Below are 25,437 nucleotides of genomic sequence, written 5' to 3'. Positions count from 1 at the left end.
TGGCAGTTTGGCTCTTGTTTTTATATCAGCAGGCCCACCACCCAAACGCATGAACAGAGTCTGATCTTTGGACCTTGCAGTGTGTAATAAAACAGGGACAAAAAAGTTACTGAACACTTGTTACGTCAAAAGCAGAAAGACACAAACAAGTTCAGGGGCAAGAAAAAGAACCCCTCAGTAAATCAATTCCTAACTGTTTTTAACCCCTAAAACGGCAAAGAGATGCATGCAAGCTCAGTTTCTATGTAACATGAGGAAAGTATTCAAACACAATATTTGCAACTTGCGGCAGATAGGGACCCAATAGTATGCACAGTGTATATATATATTGTACCTTTTTTCACAATTTTTATTAAGCTTGACATATCTCAGAAGGCCATTGACTCAAGGAGTTGACTCAATACTGTCATGTTAACAACAAATTCCGAGTGTCCTAGAGTAGTTGAAAACTAATTGATTAATTTAGGAAATCAAAGACAAATGCATATCTTAGCAACCACAAAATGCAGTTATTCACCCTGGCCACAAATCCATTTACATTGCCCTGGGCAAGAATCCAATTGCAATTTATGTACAAATCCAATTGAGCATTGTTTTTTCTGCCTACTTGCTAATTATATAATCAAATTTAAAAAGTGAGGTGTGAAATCTCTGAATTTTGGTTAGTCTGTTACATAACTGATACAATCCTTAAATGGTCTGTATTTCATTCTGGAGATCCTGACAAGATAAATGACTAATAAAGACTCACAAAATGAGAGTCTCTAGATAAATGAACAAAGGTAACTCCTGTCATATCCTGGCAGTCATATCCTCTTGTTTGGATAACTGTGTATTGCAAATCCACTTCACATGCATCTTTTAATTTGTTTTCTCAGTAAAAGTTTACACATAAAGTGTGTAAAAGTTATTACATGACAGCAGGTGTGGATCTGCTGACAGATGATATATGCGTACGTGTGTCTGTCTGTGTGTGTGTGTGTGTGTGTGTATAGGACAGACAGAAAGAGAGAGGGAGGGAACTGGTTCAGAAATGAACCTTACTTTAAAAATCAGAGCAGACCTGATCCTCCTCATTCTAACTCTTGTGGATAATCAGTTATGGAATTATATTAAATTGTATTTTCTTGATTGCCCTCAACTTTTACAGAAACAGATTCAAGGATCAAGGATTGCTTTTCTCGAACGCAATCCCTGCTTCTCTGTTACTCTTCCTAGCATGTGACTACATGGCGGTAAGGCCTGTATTCAGGTTTCAGAGCATATCAATGACAGCCACACAAAATCAAGAGGATACGTCATCACTCACTGACAAAGTAATGCCTGAGGCCCTAACTGCGCTTAGGACAAACAACCCACTGGATCATCCATCCGTTTTTTTGAATCTACAGAGGACATGAACCGTTAAAAAGGCTTTTTTCGAGCAATGGTTTGTGATGGTGACGTCCATAAGCTAATCACAGTTGGAGGGGAAAATCTGATTAATCATTACTGAAGAGCATTTCCATCCTGGTAAACAGAGTGGGGTTCCAAGCATGGTCACAAAGGGGCTGTTAGTGAGCTTATCTCCTCATGGCTTCCAGGTTCATCCCCACAATGGGTAAAATCATGATCTTTCAACATGTTTCAGTGGAGTTTGGTATTCATTATTGAATAGTTAAAGCTAGTTAAAGTCAACACAAAAGACACTCTCAGATGTATTTCTCACATATCATACTAGGTATATTTCACATAAACCAATTAACGAATATCTTTTGGCATTGTTAAGTATTTTATAAATTGTCTTATTGGATAGATTCATTGAAAGCTTATGAGTATTAACAGGGAGTGGCCTAAAATGTCATTGTTTTTGGAAGAGGACATCATTTGAGTCTATCTGGGAAAATTGGTCAACATTCAGCATCAAGTCAATCTTATTTTTTTCTTGTTACTGTTTTGTTTTCTTCTTCATGTAAGAAAGTCAGCACAGGTTTTGTAAGCATTTTGAATGCATAGCACATTACATAGTCAGCATTCCAATTAAAGCATTCACAATAGCAAGCTATTCTAGCATTATCATGTTATTGGATCTCCAGTATTATCTTGTTGTCAGTGGCCCAACGCAGCTTCAAGTAACTGCTTGTCTTTCATAATTTTTCTTTATGCTTTTTCATCCATCATGGAATCACAACTTGTACGTGGTTTGCCTCACAATGGAAACCTCTGCAGAAGAGCAATGGCATGGGGAGTCCAGTCCTGCAAAACAGCTGCAGCCCACAAAATGCAATGAGGAGATGCTACCCACCCCTATTCTCAACAATTGTCATCATCAGCAGTTTCAAGTCCAGGTACTAGAGAGTGTTTTGACTGACTGAGTCACTTGGGAACGCCACAGATAACCTGTTCAACAAGTAACCAAAAAATGTTGGGGTTTTTGCCTTTTTTTGTATTGGATGCTCTTTAGATTTCACTGTCGGATGGAACACTTCACAGAAGCTGCTCTAGGCCATGGTTCTCTCCTGCTTGGAATGTTAGAGCTCTCCTCTGGCCTGCCTCTCCCTAACCTGTCCACTTCACCTCATTTAAAAGAATGCTTTTGATAAGCTAATTGTAAACATCCCAAAATATGCCCATGACTCACCTCTTCTTGTCATCATTCATTAGCTTCTGATTACTATTTGCAACAATTTCTAGTGTTAGGCCACCAGGTAGTCAAGGGCACAGCTCCCTCCTATATTCCATCCATCATCAGACCTTAGATCCCCACACAAACTATTATTACTGCTACTAATAATAGTAGTCATGCATTCACTGGGAAGGGGCTGTCCAATGCTTGATACAATGGTGCCGTTGGTGATTCCCTACCCTATTCATCCCACCAGTGTTCTTCTCAGCATGTCATCATGTAGAAAATGGCACTTTCCTGTTAAACCAGTCTCATATTAGCCTGAGAACTGCCAAAAACTTCTCAACAGGCAAGTCAGTTGCTGTATGTGGGAAGGCCAATCACTGGGACTAAGTCTTTGTGGGGATCAATATATGACCTCCTTTCAGACTCCTAAACTGTTTATCACATTGGCACCAGCAGCTTTGGGTTGTAAAGGTCAGAGGACCTGGATTGTCCTGGATTTTCCTGCAAGTAAACAAATCAGTCAGCCTTGTATAAAGTCCATGTGGGAGACAGCAAAGAATGTAAGGACGAGTAGAGTGGTGACAGACCAGTGTCAGAACAGAACCCAAGCTCTCATCCCAGTTTTTTTCCCTGGTCCTCCCTTGCTCCAGAAAATCCTTCCTAGAGCTGGAGGACACGCCAGCACTATGGACCTGCTGCACAGCATTGGGGTGGATCTGGCTGTCTACTTGCAGGCACAGTGCCGTGACTATGAGGGCTGGTTCCACCTGGCCTCCACAGTGGCAGACCTTCATACCACTTTCTTCATCTTCTTTCCAGTCTGGTTCCATCTGTCCCGTGAGGTGGGCATCAAGCTCATCTGGGTGGCTGTCATCGGGGACTGGCTCAACCTGGTCCTCAAGTGGTAAAGAGGTTTCACTTTTTTCTTTGCAGAGGACTGTGCAAATATCATTTTTAGTATATGCCTTACTCATCCTTTGTGATCCAAATGCCATTAATGGAACACACCCTTACACTTTGAACGTGAGGACGACACATCATGGGCTGCATTTTCTTTTTAGAAGAGAAAACGGATCCAAACTGAAAGGATATCTTGAGAAAATCTATGTGTATTTGTGTGTCCTTTTTATTGATATGGTTAATTATAAGCCTATGTTGTAGAGAAATATTAAACATGCATTTTTAAACAGAGATCTTTTTTTATCTTTCCTGAGATGAAAAAGAACATCTTAAGTTCTACATATCTACATATAGATTTTTCTATACAGATGCATGTGGCTGTTTTCTTCGCGGATGTGGATTGTCTTTATTGTCTTTATGTTTGTTTATTTAGCATCTGAAAATTATACGATCTGGTTATCTGAATACCAAAAATCATGGCAATTAGTAGCCCAATAGAGCAATCCATTCAGGTCAGGAGAGAAGCTGCTAGACTTAATTAAACTTTTTCTTCACAACAGGGTACTCTTTGGAGAGAGACCATACTGGTGGGTTCATGAAACCCAGTTTTATGGGTCAGCACCAGCTCCTGTCCTACAGCAGTTCCCCATCACATGTGAAACTGGACCAGGTATGGCCTGGCTTTAATCATCCAGAATTCCATGCACATCTAAGGTGTATCTGCAATTATACTGTGCACATCTTGCACAACTTTGCATGGCAAAATATAATAATGAGTGTTTAACCTGTAAAGAAAACTGATGACAGCTCCTCTTGGGACTAAGTGAAGAGACCTTTACCCTTTTGATTTAGATTCTTAGCCAATAAATGGAGCACAATGTTATCTAAATAGGAATTGACTTGAGAGTAAAAAAAATATGATAATAAAATCATGCTTGGGTTGGGTCAATTGCATCCCTGCTTTTGGTATGGTATGGTTCAGCGTGTGGATGTTGTGCTTCACAGGAAGTCCCTCGGGTCATGCCATGGGTTCTGCAGGGGTGTGGTATGCAATGGTTACAGCTACCCTCTCAATTGCTGTAGAGAAAAAACACTCTGCTGTCTTCACTGGGTGAGTCAGAGAAAAGATAATAAAGAAAGTAACAAGATAATAAACAAACAACCTTATAATAAAACATAACAGGCTGTGTTACTGCAATTAGCATAGTACTGTACTTAATTATGGGGTCATTTTCATGTGCATTACCATTTGGTCATTATTACCAGTAGCTACATACAAACTGCAATTAAATAATCAGTCTCATTATACACTGAGTATTACTACAGTCATGATTAAACTGCAACAGAACTTCAATAGAACATGTGTACCTCAGTCTGTCTCTGGGATTGTTGGATGCAGCTTATTGGCTCATTACATTACATTGCATTCATTTTTGTAGACATTCTTATCCAGAGTGACTTCCAGCACAAACGTACAGAAGTGTATCCATTCAAGTTGAATGAGCAACAGTGTCAGATCAGATCTGACTAGGCAACGGAAGCCAAGTATACTATCATACATCAGTCACTAGATCACAGAATAGGCTACAGGACTAGGCTATGGTAGGCAACAAAGAAGTGGTAGACTTATCTAGGGGGAATCTATGTTTCAAATGATTTTCTAGTGACCTCCCTGTCTTATCAGTCTCTAGACAAGAGAAAAGAAAGAAATTCTTCCTGCTCCTCAGAGGAGCAGAAGAGGAAAATGATGAATCTTTAAATCCAAGAGTATTTCAGGAAGATACATTCAATCTTGTTTCACAAAGCCTGTATAAAGATAGCTTGAACAGTGGGAGCGATTAAATGTCACTGTTCTACATTTAGGACATGTATTTTCCACTTGATTAATTTTATCTGATTAATTATTCAAGTGGCTTTATGCAGCCATTTTATCAATCAACTTGCATTTGAGCCCACAGCCTGTGTCTGATAAATCACCTGTGTAAAGTAGCATTATCCTACTTCCCAGACAGCAGCACCACCCTTCTAGGTGCCTCACGGGTTTTTCTGCAAAGCTCAGTGGAGCTGTTTAAATGTGGGTCAATACAGTTTGGCAATAAATTAGATGTGTGGATGAGCAAACTGTTGAGTATTTTCACAGAGGAGTGATGATTACCCTAAATCTACCACCAGGTTTTTGCGTTGTGTGCTATGGTCATTGTTCTGGTTGGTGGAGCTTCTGGTCTGCATGTCTCGGGTGTATATGGCTGCCCACTTCCCACACCAAGTTATCGCTGGGGTCATCTCAGGTCAGTAACCCCTGCCCAAGTTCTGATGGCTGTTCACTCCGTGAAGTTTTAAGAAATGATTCTGTGACACTTCTTGCTAACCTTGTATAATTTTGATTGACTCCTCCATGCCATATTCACATCTCTTCAATTGTCATAGAATTTGTAACCATTCTAGCTCACACTGCTATGTCTATATCTGTAAATCATCATAATACTGTATGGCTTTCAGATGAAGAAATGTTTTGAAGAAATATTTGCTGTTACTTTGCCATAGCCTCTGTTTGTCTTTTTTGTATTCAACAGACTTACCTTTATGCAGTCCCAGGGTTGTGTTTTGGTGGTTTCACAGTTCTTTTTTTTAATGTTATTCCTGTCAACTGCAGGTATAATTGTGGCTGAAATATTCTTCAGAGTGCAGTGGATCTACAGTGCCAGTCTGAAGAAGTACTTCTACATTACCCTCTTCCTGCTCACCTTCGCTCTGGGCTTCTACCTGCTGCTGAAGGCTCTGGGTGTAGACCTGCTCTGGACCCTGGAGAAAGCCAAGAGGTGGTGCGTTCGTGCTGAATGGGTTCACATGGACTCCACGCCCTTCGCCAGCCTGCTGCGCAACATGGGCACATTATTCGGACTGGGGTTGGGCCTGCACTCACCCCTCTTCTCTGTGAGCAAAAAAAGAACCAGCGGCACTTTCAGGTTCAGTTGCATAATTGCATCCCTACTGCTTCTGCAGCTTCTGGATTACCTGACATTCTCCTCTGAGGATGAGACTTGGTTCTACTTGCTCTCTTTCTGCAAGAGTGCTGCTGCCCCCCTCATCTCTACTGCTCTGGTGCCTGGCACTCTCTCCCACCTCTTTTTGGGGAAAAAGAACAAAAAGGATTGATGACTGAGTGGAAAGCTGAGGTGCCCTTCATGACCATTGCGAGTCCACATCCGAGGGCTGGCTGATGTGTGTTGTGACCATATCTGTGACTGTAGCTATTGTATGGGCTGAAATGTCCATTCATGCAGTAGACCAAGAAGTCTGAGTCTTTATGAGAGAGGGTGGCAGAAATGCACAAAGCTGAACACCCCCCCTCCAATGTAGTTGGGATAACCTGCCCTCTTGCCCTGTTACAGATCTGAAGGACTGGCATTATACACCACAGGATGATGATTCCTGCATGGCATTCTTTTGGATCTCCTACAGAAGGAGGCTGATCAAATCCTGTGTGTGTTTTCAGAATCACATCTGGCCTCTGCATCCCATTGCCTCCTACTCTAATGCTCTTGCTTTTGTAGTAAATACTCCTTAGCTAGATTCTTCAAAAGGTGAAGAGAAATGTTTCCTTCCTTGTCTTGGGGTCATTTCTTCAGCTGAACTTGTGAGAATGCAACAGAAGGAGCTCCCCATTTTCCAGAAATGTTATTGTGATGAGTGTAACGCTATGATGTTGCTTCATTTTAAGAGATTATTTGTAATATTGTCATGTGATGTATGGGCCCAGATGTATCCATTGCATCATTAAATGTAGTAAACTGGGGAACAGCCATATTGAGAACTGAGACTGTTACCACAATACTTTAAGAAATCTAACTGGAAAGAAAATTATATAAATATGGAAGGAAATGCAAATCTTATCATGTTGATTATCCATGATGTGGATGTCATACAGTGCCAGTTTACTGTGTGTAAGAGCTTATGTTCAGGGCTGGTTTGTGTAATAGCTCTGCTATAGCTAATGTTAATGATTCCCCATCTCTTATATCAGTAAACCACTGAATGGATATTAAACCCAGTCTGTGTGCACCCATTGAGAAAGGCCTGCAGGTGTCCACCCTCAAACGCATGCACACATACAATCTGTCAGGGGGTTGAAGGGGTGGACTGTCCACGTGGTTGGCATAACTTGCCTGCTGAGAACATGAGGCTAAAGGTTGCCTTGCAGCATCCGAACTCTGAACTCTGAACACTTTCAGCAGGAGAAGACTGTGCGTACCATGCTGTACCTGGAGAGGGGCAGTGCTGAGCTTGTATGTGTTATGCTGGGGCATTCAAGTTCATTGGTCCTTGTAGTGTTGCTTAGCACACAGCGTTTTCATTCATGTCTGTTCCCATCTAAACCACAGTATAGCGTGCACTGTATGGATTGACCATTTCATGAGCAAAAGTCACTGCTGTGTGTCTCCTCCTTCATTAGTGCTGATACTGCTGGGTTGAAATGTTATTCCTTTAGGGTGTGGCCTTAAAGTTGTGGAGATGTTTTCTGGCTTCAACCCCTTGCACACAGTATTGTGATATAATGCTGTCTTCTTTGTACCATGAACATGTGCAGAAGACCCCCAGAGATGAATCCAAAGACAGTCCCCTGCAGAGCAGGCTATCAGGGTTACCTTTCGAGTTCATTGATGTTATGTTGCAGTCATAGTTGTTGCCACTCTGGAAGGATCAGCACTGCTTCATACTGAGTGGTCTGTAAGTAAGTTTTATTGAAATGATATTTTATTGTGAAACAAAACTGGAAAACAATACCATTGTGTTGTATCTTTGGCTGCAAAATGGGCAGGGGGGAGATGATGATACATCAATTCCTTGCAGAGAAAAGGAAGGGGAATTTCTGGATATGATATGAAGACCGGTACTGAAATGTAGATTCTTCCTTAGCCTGCTAGATCTCCATTTTTTAAGACAATACGCATTGAATATCCAGATGTCTAAACATCATTTCCATCAGTTAGTATCAATTCTTCAATCTTCAATCTTTGACAAGAGAGCTGTTTTGTTTTCCAAGGTATTAACTCTCCTCAAATGTAGGACCAAGCCACATTCTTTATTTTCAACAGCATTTAGGGCATGGACACATTGTAGTCACCACCAAAAGGAAACACGAATTCAAATCCAAGAGGAGCCCCACACGTAGCATGTATGTGTGGCTTAGTAGCCCTTAAACATAGGTCACAAACAGAAAGCGTGTTCCTAGGGAGGCCTGGGAGTATAATCCTACTGCGGAGAATTCATGAGAACAGAAACAGTAGCAGCCCCCACAACAGCCTGGGGTGATATCTAAGAACAACACACAGTACTCACAAGCAGGTTATCACAAGGCCTATTTCTCCCCACTATCTTCCCCACATTTGCTTATTTCCCAATATGTGGCAGCTTACGCTTGTATGCAAATAGATTCTTACAGGAGCAACTGAGGTAAAGTACCCTGCTCAAGGGGTGGAACAGCAGTGATGAATCCAGTGTCCACTGCTATTATCATTGTAGCAGTCTTTGAAGTTTCATTGCTCTGATTTCCCTTGCACAATTTGTTCACATTTTTGTCAGGACTGCTTATCCTTAGACACAAATGCTGCAGTATATCTCTACAGCCAGGGAGAGAGATCTTAGAGTTCCTGTTAACAGATCAAATGCAAATGAGACACTGTGTGCATGCAGACTGTGTACTTGTGCTTGTGAACAGTGACCCTCAGTGTGCCTGTATGCGGTTATGGCACTTTCATCTTTACCAGTAAAACAGCTTGTGGGGAGGGGGGTTCATCTGTATGGTCAAGGGAGGTCAATTCTGCATGATGGTTCCAAACCATAAGTTATATTGTCAGGGTCTGAAAATTGCATCAAAGCTTGTGGTAGGAGGTTTCCAGAAAGGACTGAAATGTTTTGCTCTGCCCTGGTTGCTTTTTTGTGCGTTTTCATTTTATCTTATTTTCTTGATTTCTGCTGCTCTCAAGGCCAGTCCTGTCTGATTCCCAGACCAGCAACAGCTGTTATACATTAACTCACCTGTTTTGTGTCTTCTTTCCCTCTCCCTCTTTTCAGACTCCATACAGACCTGTCCTTTGGTGCGAGGCTTTGGATGGAGGGGAGTGGCGGGTGACAGGGGTGCAGTGGGGTCAAAGAACAGGCCATTCTGTACATGACAGTACAGGGCAGGAGTCTCTGATAGCTTTGAATACAAACAGGAATGTAAATGCAGGTACTACATGCGGACTAAAGGGTTTCCCCTCAACAGAGCAGGCCTTAGTGCAAAATGGTCCTGTTAACACATTTGTGGTCCATGTTATTAAAGCCAGCTTGACCGGGCTTTTTACTACATTGCACTACAGTGCATTTTACTCTCTACTTATCATGATTCAGCTCTAAAACCAAGACAGCACCCCGCCCCCAGAATAGTTGCATTAACTTTAAAGTGCCATAGTATTATTCCATGAAAAAGGTTTGAAAATAATGAAGATATTCATTTAAATGAAATAAGGTAGTTTTGTCTACAAAATAACATTGACTTTGAAAGCAGAATTACTCTTCCTTCTCTGACTTCACAGCGGAAGCACACATCCCATGACATAAGACTTCAACCTGCACAACAGCACTGGGTATCGGAGCATCAGCACTTCTGCCCTCTCTTTTATGGTCTCTTATCTCCACACTACCATGAGCGTGGCTCTCCCTGTGATAAGTCATTGATACACACCGGCTCATTAACATGTTGTGCTCTGACCGTGGTTAATGGGTCTGGGAGCAGTGGCTGCAGCGTGTTTACGAGAACCTGACCGGTTTCTCTCTGGTGCATGATCCAGGGCTGGCGGAAGCGTGCCTGCCCCTCCGCCCCTTCTAGAGGTCGCCTGCTTGTTTCTGCATGACAGCTGTGATTAGACTTGAGAAAGTTCAACAGTAGTCCCTGCACCGATAGCTGCTGAGCTGTGCAGCTGGGAAACAGCCGATCCGACCCAGACTGGCCCCTTATTCATTGCTGCTCTCTTTAACAATTTTGCAAATAACATTTTGTTAATTGGAAGCTTTGGGCCTGCTGACTGTATATATTAATAGTTACTTTATGGAGCACTGTCTTGATCGATGCAGCAGAAAAGTATTACCTTTGTAAGTACAGTTTGCAAAAAATATCATTATTTTTAAAAAGAGAGCATTTTCAAAGTGGATCTTTAAGATGGATAACCAACTTATAAATGTATGGATTTCGATCATGCAATAACAAAGCCAGTGGTGTTCTCTCTTGATCTTGTAAATCCACAGTCAGAGGGGGCAGAGGTACCTTTTTGCCAGCAGATGATTAACATTTGGAGAAACAGATGATTCAAGTTCCCATCCAATCAGTTTCTTAGATTATGTAACAAAGACACGAGCTGGATCAAAAGGCAGACGTTTGTAGATCTCCAGTGGAGGCCACCAGTCAATGTAAAATGGTAAGACTTCAGAACAAGACAAAAAATTCCATTCCTGGTGAAAGAAAATGGCAACGGTTTTCTACGTATAGTACTGTCTGTAAGAATCTCATCCACCCAGGACAACTTTATTCTTGTAATTTTTTAAAGTAGAGTATGGATAACATTTCTGTTTATGTTATTTTTCTAATATGTATTTGAGAAATGTCCTCAGCTAAATTCTTGAGACAGAAGAACAGATATTTTAATATACAATGTTTTATGCATTCCTTCATTAAATGAAAATGACATTAGTATTCACATCGATTACTTCAATGTCACTGTGCAAACTGCTGGCACTGTGTTGTCAGCAGCTGTAACTAAATGAAGATAATAATAATAATTTGATTGACGTTCATTTTTAAGCATCTCAATGATGATCAGTGCTAAGCAGGCTGTGCAAGGTGTCTCTCTGGTTTCCATTTGTATATTTTGTGAGAAACTTAGACTGTCGATTATGGAATACCCAGCTGCATTTCCTTGGCTAGACATATCTCTATGGGAAGACAAAAGAGGAGAGAGTTGTTGGTCTGTAGAAAATCTTTTCATTTTTCTTGTTACGCTCAGACTTGGAGAAACCCATCTGGGCATTAAGCAGCACAGCATAGTTCTCAAAAATGTTTACACACCAGGTGCTTCAGTAATTAGTGCAAGATATGAATTAGAAAGATGAATGTATTCAGACTCTGAATTTTTTTTTTCCTCATGGGTTGTTTAGCTCCATGGAGTTTCATATTATATCTGAGTGAGCCTGAAATTCCTATAAGCAGACTGTTTAATTCTTACAACTTTTAATCACTGTATGAGGTTTTTATATCAATATTTTTCATAAGAAGAGTACAAAGCATTTCCCAGGAACTATAGTGCCACGAATATCTTTTGAAGAAATAAACTAAGGAATAAGGACCAAACAACATCTGCAGCAGAATTAAAATCTTTTCTGTATACTCCTGATGTAGGGCATTATATATTTAGATCAATTTACATTATTTATATTATTTACAATTTACATTAATAAAAACAGGGTAATTATTTCCATGGTGACATTAATCCTGTCTTTAAAGCTGTATGTCACCTCTGTGTGTATAAAAGGGAAGCATGTCTCTTGTATCCTGCTTATTTCCTTGAAAAAGGTTTGAAAATAACGATATTCATTTAAATGAAATAAGGTAGTTAAAGTTTACTTTGTGTGCAAAATAACATTGACTTTGAAAGCAGAATTACTCTTCCCTCTCTGACTTCTTTGAATCCTGTAAGAAGTGGACTGGACTGTAAGAAGTGCGACATTGGTATGAATCAGAATTTTGAAGCTACCTTTTGTGACCAAGTTGTTGCAGTATCATCTTTCATTTTGTGGAGATGAGACAAAACCTACTTTTCCAAATGTATTTACTCATGCACACGCATACACCCACAAGCAATGCTTCACTTTGCCTGTATTCCCATAGCTGAAGGTAGCTAGCATAATATAACATATATTCTACCCACTTCTGTCTCCGTATGCTTGTTAAACCTTGTGTCTCTCAAGCCAGCAAATGAATGATGCTTATCAAATAACTGCTGTAATGATTTTAACTTCTGTTGTTTTCACAAATATTTAGGGCACTCTCACTAAAAGTTCACTTGCAAATTATAAACATTAGGTGTGCTCTCCAAGAAACTTTTAGTTTAAGTTTGTTCACTTTCAGCACATTCAAACATTGTACCGATTTTTTTTACATACAGAAAAAGATACAGACATCTGTCCTCCAGTAAATGTAGCTGACAACTGCAACTACCTTTGAGTCACTTTCCAATTATTGCTGTAATTGACCTCAGAACCCTTCAGACCAAAATTCTATTGGTTTTATCTTTCTTTTCAATTGTATTCAGTTTTCTCACCGTTTACCTGAAGCAGAGGCTTTCTGGAGAACATACAGGTATGATGGAGAAGAGAGTTGCTCTACATGCTGTGTTCTTGATGTTCATGAGTGTTACCTGGTGTTTTCATTAAATAACTGCAGTACAAAAGGAACATTTTGAAAACATGTTGTCTATCTGTGAAAGACACAGGTCCCTGTGTCCCCCAGCACAACAACAATGTCATTTCATAACACTTCATAACTTTAGTGCCCATTTTGATCAGTTCTTTTACACCTGAACCTGGATCTGTTTGTTTTCATGCTATACAAATTTTTTTTGAACCAGAGTCACTTATGCACTTAGGTGAGGTCCCATGTGTCAAAGGCCACCGTTTTGTGGTGGTCTCACTTCAGAAATTTTAATTTGCGTCTGGGTGCCGTTGTCAACATTTCACACACACTGTCGCACCAAACTGACTGAACTGGACTTTTATTCAAACAGTCAAACATAAATGCCACCAAATAAACAGTGTCCTGGAGAACAATTTGCTATGTGGAATGAGTTAATGAAATAAGATATATGGACATAAACTGCAGATAGCCTTTGCATGAATAAAATGTAAACACTGGAATCGTCTTCAATGCTTTCATCATCCTCCAAAATCTGGCTTTCCACAGTCCATAGCTGATGACCATGTGCTTGTCATGTGTGTCAGGCTGTAAGGTCTGTCACAAGTCCTTTTGTCCTCTCTGTACATGATAGTCACTGATTGCCATAAACAGAGTGGGATGAGAAGATGCACAATTTCTTTGGTATATCCTAGAAACATCTGAGAAGAAACAAAAAGGTGATGGAAATATGCTAAAGTGCTAGTGCTAAAGACCTGCTTATCTAAGGATAGGGCAGAGTAATTGTTTCAATGTAAAAAAAGGGTTCTTATAAAACATTGTTTAAATGGGTGGTGGACCTCTCCCTGGGTTTGGAGTCGGGAAGGTATTCCCTGGTGAAGAGGAACAGGTGGAGACTGTAGTAGTGTAGTTGTTCAGAGGTTGCTGCAGCTGTTGGGGACATGCTCACAGTATGGGGAATAATTATGCAGTAGGGCACAGTATCAGTAGTGTTACATTGAGAACTGAGACTGTCTTCAACTGCTTCTCCACTAGCTGGGACAACTTTGCCTTCTTACCACATATCCGTTGCAACTCTGCTTCCCAAATTCCATGATTTTGTTCTTGAAAATGCTTTTTGTTCACATGAAAAAAAAAATCAAATTCCAAACATAAAGCTTTTAAGAAATAAAGCTTTGAACCTCAGTGAAATGGTCCTATTATTAAATATCAAGGTTACAGTAGCACAGTAAACATGTAACTTTTGTTTTTAAATCCAAATCATAAAAATAACTATTAAAAGAAAACAGGAGTCTGAATGTGTCTGAATCTTGTTCACCACCTTGTGGCCTTGTTGTGAATCACCATCTCCTCGAAGATTGGAATATTAGAGTGGTATTTCATTAAACATGTACCCAAGCAATAATAATCATTACTAATTTTAGAATTAATACAAATCATAGTAACTTACCAACAGCAATCAGTTATTGGCATAAGGGGAAAATGCCATCATGCTGCAGGTTATAATGTAAAGTATTTAGAAATTTCTGAATATGTTTAGATGCTTGTTTGATGTCTACTTACAATTCTCTCAAAAAAGGTGCTTGTTTTAAAATCTTGTATGAATACAATGTCACACAACTTGTTTATGACATCACACCCCAATTAACCTCAACTCTTTGCACTTCATATCAGTCTGCAAACTCTGCAAATATTGGATTCTTCTTTTCACATTTAATTTGTTCTGAGCCAAACCAACTCACATTGTGATTAGTGAGTTGATATGTGTCAAATTTACATTTATTACATTTACATTTATTCATTTGGCAGACGCTTTTATCCAAAGCCACTTACAAGTGAGGTACAATACAACACAAGGGAAAAAACATACAGAGTCAACAATATTAGAAGCACTGCATGACAAAGTTCCAAAGGTTGGCCTGGCGAGGTACCAACTAGCACGAGAAGCTGATGAGTGCGTAAACCATTACAACCAAACCATTATAATTTGCCTATAATTCCGACTACAGCGTGTTCTTATGCCACTGGTATATGAGAATATTTCAGTATATAACCATGAAATGTAAGAATTACTTTTGACTAGTCACTAATATGCCGAAGGACACGGGAGTTCTTTGAAGGTCAGTGGGGCTGGCTGTTTGTGCTCTGAGGGGATATCCGTGTTTATATGATGGGATGGCTGCGGGGTGCTCTCCTTAAATATCCATTGTGAAAGAGAAAAACATGAGCAGTGAATCAGCATCCTGCTATTGTGTAAGATTTTCCCTGGAGAAATATAAGATAAAGGGAAGTGACTTCCAATCTGATGTGACACAGTTCACCTACTTTCTACTCCAAAAAAAAACATTAAATTATGCCCATGAAAACATCAAAACACATTTGGTTGCATTCCAATAACCAGTAGAGCAGAGCAAATTGCATTACATTACATTGTTGCCATGTAGCAGATGCTCTTATCCAGAGTGACTTACAGAGGTTGAAGTTTTTACATGTTATAAATTTATACAGCTAGATATTTACTCAGGAAATTCTGGGATAGGTACCTTGCCCAAGGGTAGAGCAGCAATGCCACAGGGGGGAATCAAACCAGCAACCTTTCGGTTAAGAGCCCTGCTCCTTACCACCATTCCACACTGCCACCCCAGTTGTCCTATTGTACATGTTTTTTTATCTTAAAAGTGAAAGCAAGAACACAGGGTAATATGGTTAAGGTGTAACACTTGAAATTTATAACTGCTTCTCTTACACGCCATACCATTCTTTACCAGTAGAGGGTGACGGCGAACACATTTTACAAGATCTCCTCCCATGTAAGACAATGGAACTGTGAGCCAAACGGAGAGACAGCGTGCATGGGAGTGGGCATCTGTAGGCTACGAGATCTGAGTAGTCAATACCCGAAAACAACATGGATGAATGGCTACCTTGCTGGGAAGGGTGATGTAGCTACAAGAATGCCACCTCTGTATATATCTCGTTTTATTTTACTGTTTCTTTTCTTCGGCAACGTATGGAAAACTATAGCTAAATCAATTCCGGATCAGCGAACACTTGGTGAGTTTGGCGTTGAGATTTATCTTTGGCTAACCACCCCTGTGGCGAGTGGGAGTGCTAGCTACATTCTTTAATAGGAAACAAATTGCCATGTTAATATTTCAACAAACGAGACCTGGGCATGATGCGTTTGATGGGTTGCTTATGTAACCACCGCGTATTTTGTGCAGTAAATATCGCCCGAATGCATGCGCGTTTTTGTATTTGCCATTATTCACCGGTCATTCTCGGTAGCTTGCCTTTTTCCTCAGTGTACAGTGAAGAAACAAAGGATTTTTGAATGAGAAACTCCCATAGGGGCTGTGTGTGAGGTTGATATGGTATGAGAATTATACGTGGATTTGAAACTGTATATTAAAATTAACTAAGCCAATTAGCTACCCATGAGAGATGCTTAATCCAGTATTTTGACGTTAAAAAATAAAGGCGGTACGTGTTACGAATTATTGATTGCAAACCTAACAGCGCTTATTTCCTGACACGATAGCTCTGCTATTCTTGATGTATGTCATGTATTAAATTGGCTTTATATGAGGACATATGTGATGATATCAATAAATTGGATCGCTGAACCATCGTGATAATCTTGTATTAATAACAAAATTTGTGTCTTGAAGGTAGCCTTACAGCGAGCTGCTCCATGTGCTAAATGTTTGCATCCCAATGCTTTCAGTCCTGCTTAAACTGAATATAGATTTCTCTGTTCACGCCCTGTGTTTAAATCGGTATTCTTGCCGAAAACCATGGTTATATGAAGAATCGAATTAATTTACGCTTTAAGATTAATATTATATGTACACACACATATATACATAAAAACTTAAATGTGGGGTGGGAGTGGGGAAGAGAAATGATGTAATAATGTAACAACCAAAACCTCTGTAGGCTACTCTGTAGATGACTACTGTGAGACTGACCCACATGTCAGTTACCCAGACTGGACAGTTGCCACAGGTTTCCAGGGTGGTGTGAGATTTGTGTTTCTGCTTTTAGCCTCACTCAGCCTCATCCTCACTCAGTAAATTTTTAGTCAGTCAGAGACACAGAATGGATTTGATCTTCTTAAGGAGTGCTGGAATGTGGACTAATGTAGGTTGTCTTGGTTGAGTCCATTCAGACATGGGTTAGTATTTTCTTGATATGGCTTCCCCATGCTGTCCCTCACTTCAGAATAGTACTGCTATTCATTATGAAATCTGACATATATCTTCACTACGCCACTGTGCCTCAGACCATCACTAGCATGCCCACGTATGGGTCACAGTTAAACTGTTGAGTTAGCAGTATATTGTAATGAGATTAGTTCATCTAATCTCAGTCACCTGCTGGCCTCAAAACTCGATTGGTCTCTTTGTATCTGTATGACGTCTGGCACACTTCTGAGCTGTATACAATGAAAGCTGTTGGGTGTCACCTTTGGTTTTTGTGTAAAGCAGTGACCAGGCTCATCCCCACAATGTTTATGAACATTGCCTCTAGCCTTCACTCCAGATCACCTAGACCATGTACGTATCTGGTGACATTGCAGACAGCAGCCCTAGGGCTCTCTTCCTCCATAGCCATTAAAGCACTTCAGGCAACAGATAGCTTATCCTCTTCATATGCTGATTCTAAATGTAATAAATAATGCATATAATGCAATAAATTTGGTTTACTTTTCAAAACCGCATTGATGAACGTGACGACAAGACAAGATGGTGCCCAGCTTTACATGAGGACCACACTCAATACTCACTTTCCCGCTTTCCACCGGCATGCTTCTGCTGCACATTACAATACAGATGCATCACAATTTCTTGAAAGTAAAGTGCAGAAGTCACGAGATTATACTAAATTACTGCCCGGCACTTTTACATACAAAGTAATAGTCTAGTGTGATTACTGCTGCTTTAGTGTACACATCTCCTTTCATTTAGTTCAGAGTGTTGTTTTATACTTTTTGTCTTGTCATCTGATGATTATATCAACCGCCTAGCCAAAGTCTCATCCATTTCCTTCTGTAACATTGCATGTTTCATGTCACATTTTTAGTTTTTTGTCAATGTGTTTATCCATTCCATTATTTAGTATAGGATAGATTAATTGTCAAAGCATTGTGTTGGTTGGAGTAGCATCACTGGTTCACTAGTATAGGACTAACTGCTTAATTTTGCTTTTGGCATACAAAGTATTGAATGGCTTGGCCTGCCCCCGCTTCCCCAGTCATCAGTATTAAGACACAGGCTGGCCATTTATATCAGTGGATGCTGGATAATTTCTTCAAAATTAAACTGTCAGACAGTCAGAGAGGCAAATGCTACTGCCATTTTCAAAAGCTGGTCCAAGATGCATGTTTTAAAACCAGATTTCAGCAATTTATTTTGATTATTTAAGGCTGGTTTGAGTGTAGATTTGCCTTTGTAATATTATCATTTTACTTTGTTATTTCATTGTTAAATCACTGCTCCTCATATCAGAAAAGTGGTGTATACATTAAATATTGTTGTTGTTTTTAAAATGACCACAATACAGATTTTGGGGTCCTTTAATTATAACGGTTAATGTCTTCTTTCACTTCCTCAGGTGCTGAAAAAAGTCCAAATAAATTGTTAATTGTGTTTCTTATATCAATATTGGGTTGTCTTTTGAGAAAGTGCAGAAATATACATTTAATGGTATATAATCCAACAGGAGTTGTTGGCTTGGTGTATGTGTGTGTTGTGAGGCACATCAGGTGGTGGCTGGAATGCAGCTGTGTTCCTGCAGTAGAATGTAAACAGGGAGAGGGACACAGCGCACCGTCTGTGTCTCACTTTGTCCTGTCAATCTCACATATGTAAGACTTCCCACAGTCAATACTGTACTGCAATAATTTAATGTTAACATATTTATTCACATCTTTAAACTCTAGAAAAGGAGTCATGGTTGCTGTGTGCTTTTGCATGCTGCCTTATTGAACTTGTTTGTAAATATTATTTTATCATCTTTCTATGATTATTATTATGATAACATATCATAATAAGATATCATAGGCTCTTGTTATATTGTATTACTCTATAACCTAAGATAGGTAGTATGATATCTACTATCGAACACATTTCATGGCTTAATGACAGTTCATTGTATTAGATAATATCCATTATATCGGTCCCACATTCGGTGCAGTTCAGGAAACTAGCTAACTAACATTACACATATGTTGTGTAATGTTAAATTCAGTATTCAGTTTGTTGCTAAACAAAGAATTAGGCTAATGGAATGCCAGGAAAAGACCGGAGAAGACAAGGATTGTTTAATTGACAGGTTTACGTCATCATCATGGACTGACACAATAATTCTCCTGTTGCCCGAGGTATGTAAGATTTTGCTCCATTGGTAGCGTCTGTGCAACCAGCACCATGTAGTAGCTTCAGCCAGAATGCAGTGGTCAAACATGGCTGCAATGTGTGTGTCAAAAACAAGCAACTTCTAATCAATATGAATGCAGCCACATTTTTCCCAGCAGAGACATGGTAATTAATGAAGTGTGTGCAGGTAAAAACATGAGTAAGTATGATGGTAGGGTTAAATATTTATATTTTAACATTTTTGTATTATATTTTATATTTTTTTACAGCAAGCAAGATTTTTTAAGAACAATCAGTAACTGGATTTTTTTTGTTTTTTGTCTTCTCTTTGGTAACTGGAGTTCCCTGTCTGCTCAGCAACCCTTCAGTGATTCACATTATCGCATTCATCCCAAAATATCCCAGTATAATTTCCACTACATTATTGTTAACTCAGAACAAAGTAATGGCTACACATTTCTGCAATTATTAAATTAGTTTTTGCCTTAGTTAGCCTTAGCAACAATAATAGATGAATAAGTGATTCATCCTAAAGTCACTTGCTTAAGGGTACAGTAGCAGTGGCTGTCACATGATTTGACCCTGCAACCTTTCAGTCACAAGGTTACTCCTCAAACAGCTACATGCTGATACACTTATCAACCTGCTATTCTTTTAGATGAATGTTGCATTCTGGAACCCAGAAATGTTGGGTCTTCATAAAAAGAACCCTTGAAAATGTCCAAATGTGTCAAACTGAACAGATCTCCATCTAAACCTTTCGGGGACTGAAAGTGCAAAGTACAGCTTTTCCGTCAATTCATTTCCCTGTGGTAAACTGGAATTTTGAGCCTCTCCACCTCTGCTGCCCTGCTACCCTGTTTTGTTGCATAGCTCTTGACCCCAATATTTCTAACTCCAGAATAGGAGTCCCTTTGAAGCAAGAAGCACATACACTTCACATTGACACTGCAATTTTTCATTCTTTGGACAAATAGTAATAACAAATTAATTCAACATTGCCTGTAATAGAATGTCCTGAGATGGACATGAATGGTTTGTGAGGAAATTAGATGAAATAGGAGCTCCCTCACGGGAGATAAAGCAAAGGGACTGAATGCTTTTTATGTCTGCTCCCCAGAGTGTTTGCATACAGCTTTACATGATTTCTGCCCCATAAGTAATCAAGCAATAAATATTAATGATTTATTTGGCCCTAACAGCAGCATCATAGGATGTTTCATATTATTATTCCAGGTAATTGGTTAATGACCAGGGGTAGTGTGGAATTGTCACACTGCACTGTGTCCCTTCTGGAAGTAATTACATGCGAGTTGTAAGGAAGGAGCTGATACTTCAAAGTGTTTCCCCCACAGTCCATGGAGGAAAAACATATACTTGTAAACCAATCTTTGAATACACAGAGTGCATGTGACTCAACTGAATGTCAGGGACTCTCTATAATTGAAGATAAATCTGATGTCAAAGCTTAGTGTGAACTGGTTGTTTCTCACAAGGTCATAGTGCTTCTGAGAGGGATTCTTTGCCTGGCCGAATGTCGTGCTGCCTCAGATTTCTGGGCCAACTCAGTGGCACAGTTCTTACACAATAGCAGTGTTCTATAGTATGAGGATTCATGGATTGGTGTTTTAGTTTATATTCAGCCAAACAGGTATTCTGTAATTAGACTTTTGTTTTTCTGAATAGCTGTGATCTGCGCATGACAAGCTCCATTGATTGATTTATTTTGAAACATCTGTTTGCTGAGTTGGTGAAAAAAAATACCCACAAAGTAAAACCTACAACTTTGTGCTCTGTCATACTCCATATAAAAACAGCATGTCTTTTTCAGCAGGTCATTTTTTTATTATTAAAGAGTATTTCCACCAAAAAATTTGATTGTGTTATCACTCATTGAGAATATCCACCTGTCAGTAGATGTATCTCTATTTACATGCAGTTCCTGTCCCATTACAATGACAGGTCAAGGTCAGAAGCCTTGACTGATTCTAACTGGCTGTCTGAATTCTTTGTTGATCCTGACAGGATTTTGAATGCCATTCATATCATATGTCTGTATGTATAGTGTTGGTTGGAACGTTACGCTTTTAGTCCATCAGTACCTCCTGTTCATGACATTGTCTGGTGCCAGACACCAGACATGTAGGTGTATTTGGGTTTAAACTGAGACTGACTTTCATCCACTTTTATTGTAGAAACAAGGAACAGTTGTAACCAACTGACCCTCAATCTTGATATATCTCCACCACTGTGTTTATGTATTGCCTCTGGGCCTATTTGCTCATTGATTTGTCAGCATAACCGGCTTGTTCATTTGTGTTTTGAAGAGATGTTTTGCATAGGCATTCACAACATACAACATAATTCAAAAAGCTCGACCCAAATGGATGAAAGAAAATAATTTGCTTGTAATTATTTTGGTGCTGAAGCCAGTAGAAACTTAAAAAAGCACAGAAAAAAAAATCAGTGGTCATGTGAATTTAAGTTATATATTTACTTTACTACAGCAGTGCATTCAGAAATTAGCATGTTTCACCTGTTTGCTTTGCTCAGAGTGTGTGCATATGGATCTATGTCAACTGCAACACCCTGATGGGGTGTTGTCACATGTTTGTCACATGTAGGATTGCCTCTTTACACTGTATAGCCAATGTAACCAAGGTTCAAGCTTTGGTTGATGAGTATTCTGAAGTATTCTGCCTTTGATCCCAGTTCAGGCCAAATGATACATGCATGACTGCATGATGATGCACGTTCTTCTGCTGTGCGAGGATTCTGCTGAACAACAGACTAGCTAGTTTTGTTCTGAGAGGTAGTTACATACTTTGTCATGCCTGTCGCATTGTATATTTTGATAACCTGCTCTACTACTAATTTAATAATGTGGACACACTGACTACAGTAGTGAACCGGCAGCAGACAAATGAAGACCATGGTCAGAGTGGTACATGCCATCAGAAAAAGGGGAATGACCTCTTCAATTTTGAGTGGCTGTACAAGTACATTTGATTCCAACTTCATCAATTCTTGATGTACTTTGATAATGTCTGTCTGGCTAGCTAACTAGCTAACTAGTGACAGTAGAAAATGTTACTGTGGGTTTAGCTGTCAGCCTTAGCTATAACATTATTTTACTGGCTGGCACTTTTAGCTAACAATATATACAGTGTTGCAGATAATAATATATGATGCATACAGATGAGTGCATCACAGAATCTAGTTAAAATGTTTCTTGAATGACAGTAACATATTTTGGCTGGTGAAAAATGCAACTGGCTACTGAATTTTTCTTGTACCAGCTACCGTGGCTGGTGGACCAAAAACTTAATTTTGGATCCCACAATGCTAACAGTCTAGTCACCCCAGTGTTTGAACAAGTGCATTCTGGGAAGTGCGCAAGCAGGGCTGTTATGTGAGTGGTCTACCCTGCCTCTTTGTGTATCTTCTGGCTGCAGACACTTGGCAGATGAGTGCTTCATGAGGAGGTCTGAAATCAGCAGGGAGACTTTAGGCAAGGCTCAGCATTTTTTCATGTTTCACCACAGACTGTCTTGCAATTTCTACTTCAGATTCACATCAGCCTCAGTTGGTACCTCCCTGTTTTTGTATGAGAGGTTACTCCTTAACTTGTACAGAGATTTACTTTGCTACTCCTCGATCTGACAGGATTTACTGATATTTTTTTTGGATCGATGTGTCTCTTTAAGGATGTTGCCAGGTGAAGACAAGACACAGGGTGGTAACAAGTTGGGCTCTGGCCCAGATGTCTTGCTCCCATCCCGGATTACAGCAGCACACCCCAGACTAGGCCGCTCAAACAACGTTGGCGGTCGGCCGAGGAATTAAATTCCAGCAGCTGTTTTGATGCTTGAATTTGCCTGTTGACATCAAACACCAGGGAATGAAGTTTGGACAAAATTGTGGATCACAGATTCGCCCAGCCTTATGTCAGCTGTGAGAGGACTCCTGTCATTATGCTTTTACCCCTTCTGCAGTGCTCAAAGCGCTCCCCACTCCAAACTGGAGAACGTTCATTGAGTCTCGCTGAACTCAACAGGATAAACGTAGTATGTGCTGCTGTTATGCCAATCCACATGTTGAATAGACATACTCCTTTTGCAAAGCCAACATCCTCAGATGATGAAAGTCAACACTGAGCTCTTCCTCAGGTGCTAAGTGCTAAGCTCCCTCATAGAGGTGTGATCTACATTCATCAAGTCACAGTTTTGTGAGTGAGGAAAGTAAATTATGGGACACTGCTGCTTGAGGGAGCGATCTTGCCCTAAATTAATTTTTGCCTCAACACGGAGTGATTTGAGTTTCCACTCACCTGCTGTTCATCAAGGCACTAATCATGGTGTTCTACGAACCATGTCACGCACTGTGATTTTTCTTATAAATGAGAATCAGGAACAAGACGTCTGACATGAGATTCATTTTCCACCAAACAGCCTGCTTTAAATGTGGGAACTTGTCTGTCCAGTGGGAATAGATAATACTCAAAATGCCTTAAAATATGGTAAAATGGTTCTTCATCCTCATCCATCATGCAGTATTGTGGGATGGGGTCTATTTCACCGGTCTCAACTACTCACTCTGGACCTGTTAGCCCAATTCATAAATGTCTCTTTCCTCTGCATGCATTTCCTCATGGTGAGGAAATACACGCTTAAACTCAGTGAGTCCCTTCTCCCTCAGATTGCCCTGGCCTTACCGCTGGTGGCTCAGACAGCACAGTGAGAAGGCCAGGGCAATATTAGGGAGCAAAAACTGGCACACTGCCTCCACGGGAAGATCATACTTAAGTGGCTTTAGTCACACACAGCACTAAGAAGCCCCTGTGCACCAACATGCCTTTTGTCCACGACAGCACTGCTTAGCCGACTTAGAGGAAGTCCAGCTCACACAAGGAGAGGGAAAACATATGACACACCACTTGAAAGGGAGAATTGGAATGAACAATGGCATATTTTCTTAATGAAAACCACAGCAAGCCTTTTGTTGTTTGGCATTTTTAAAAAAGCAGACTGTTTTCTGGTTTCTCTGTTGTTGTTTTTTTTTCCAGAACTCTGACTCTCTGTGCCTGGATTGCTGTACAGGGAACAGTCTCTTTATCACTGATGTAATTTTCTCTTCAGATTTTCTGTGGTATATCTGTAGACTAAAATCTAGTTTTAGTTCATCTTGCGCAAGAAAGGTTGAGAGAGCATTCAGAAATGAATGTGCCCACCCTACCTTGAGAAGAATTGGAGTAATACCGGTTATGCAGACACCTCCAGTACAGGGCAAGGACTCTGGTGCCCTCTCAGCCAGGAGATCATGGTGTATGTGTCATATATGAAGTGGTAACGCTAACACCCACCATTTGTAAATCATGTAACTGGGAATCTGGCGGAATGCCACCTGGGAACGATAAACCAACCCATGTGTTAGACACCTTAATGTGCTGCTCATTACAAGTCTAGCAGACCCTTATAAAACCCCAGCCCTGGGTGTGATGGCCCCAGCTTGGAACATCTGGACTTGAAGGAAGTGAGTGATATCTGGGCGTCTTCCCTCATTCTCTCTTGTTAATGGTTTCCCAGTTAGGCTGCAGATGACACAGCAGGGGTCTCAGTTTAAAGGGGGGGCCCTGGCTTTGAGATCCTCTGGGCACAGAGTGGAGGGAGAGTTTTGTGGCCCTATTGTGCAGCTCCAGAAACCAAGACCAATCTGGTTGTCATTTCCTGGCCTGAAGTCTTTGTCTAGCCAATGAAGCTCTGATGCATCGTGGATGTCATGTCAACTATGGCTGTTATTCCAAACATGTCCAGCCAGCAGTGTGACATTTATACAGAGGTATGGAGTGAACATATACTGTGATGTACTGTGTCAATAATCTTTGTGCTGGTCTGAAATTGAAGTGGATCACTCTTCACCTGTGTAAGTTAGGCCATGGAAATGGCACATATTCCTCAGGCAATGAAAGAAACTCTCATAATTACAGTTTTTGCTTTTAATTAAAGTCTAGAATAGCCTGACTGTAATAATTAAAACGTAAAATAGGTTGGGCCAGTCTGCTTCAGTTGTAGGAAGGCAGTATACTGAAGTCATGTCTCAAA

The 25,437-nt window shown here is 40.1% G+C and overlaps 2 protein-coding genes across 2 annotated transcripts in view; both read left to right on the top strand.

Annotated features, from left to right (window-relative positions):
* The first annotated feature begins 3,140 nt into the window (after positions 1–3,140).
* Positions 3,141–9,157, top strand: g6pca.1 (glucose-6-phosphatase a, catalytic subunit, tandem duplicate 1). Its single transcript, XM_036544591.1, has 5 exons — positions 3,141–3,515; positions 4,072–4,181; positions 4,517–4,622; positions 5,684–5,799; positions 6,165–9,157. Exons 1-5 carry the CDS (start codon positions 3,151–3,153, stop codon positions 6,665–6,667), a joined length of 1,200 nt encoding a protein of 399 aa, XP_036400484.1. The 5' UTR covers positions 3,141–3,150; the 3' UTR covers positions 6,668–9,157.
* Positions 9,158–15,807: 6,650 nt separating this feature from the next.
* LOC118793176 (protein FAM171A2-like) overlaps positions 15,808–25,437 on the top strand; it is a 38,845-nt gene continuing 29,215 nt past the window's right edge. Inside the window, exon 1 of the mRNA XM_036551229.1 lies at positions 15,808–16,010. Coding sequence (XP_036407122.1) covers positions 15,809–16,010 — 202 coding nt within the window. The 5' untranslated portion in view covers position 15,808. The remainder of the gene's footprint in view (positions 16,011–25,437) is intronic.

Source organism: Megalops cyprinoides, chromosome 1, assembly GCF_013368585.1.
Source record: "Megalops cyprinoides isolate fMegCyp1 chromosome 1, fMegCyp1.pri, whole genome shotgun sequence".
Lineage (NCBI taxonomy): Eukaryota > Metazoa > Chordata > Actinopteri > Elopiformes > Megalopidae > Megalops > Megalops cyprinoides.
This window is presented reverse-complemented; position numbering and strand designations above follow the sequence as displayed.

What these genes read in the sequence shown, in the direction of transcription:
- g6pca.1 (XM_036544591.1), top strand. Translation starts at nt 3,151, where the DNA reads ATGTGGGAGACAGCAAAGAATGTAAGGACGAGTAGAGTGGTGACAGAC. An exon ending in CACATGTGAAACTGGACCAG is followed by an intron (nt 4,182 to 4,516) that starts GTATGGCCTGGC and finishes TGTGCTTCACAG; the next exon opens with GAAGTCCCTCGGGTCATGCC. An exon ending in CACTCTGCTGTCTTCACTGG is followed by an intron (nt 4,623 to 5,683) that starts GTGAGTCAGAGA and finishes ATCTACCACCAG; the next exon opens with GTTTTTGCGTTGTGTGCTAT.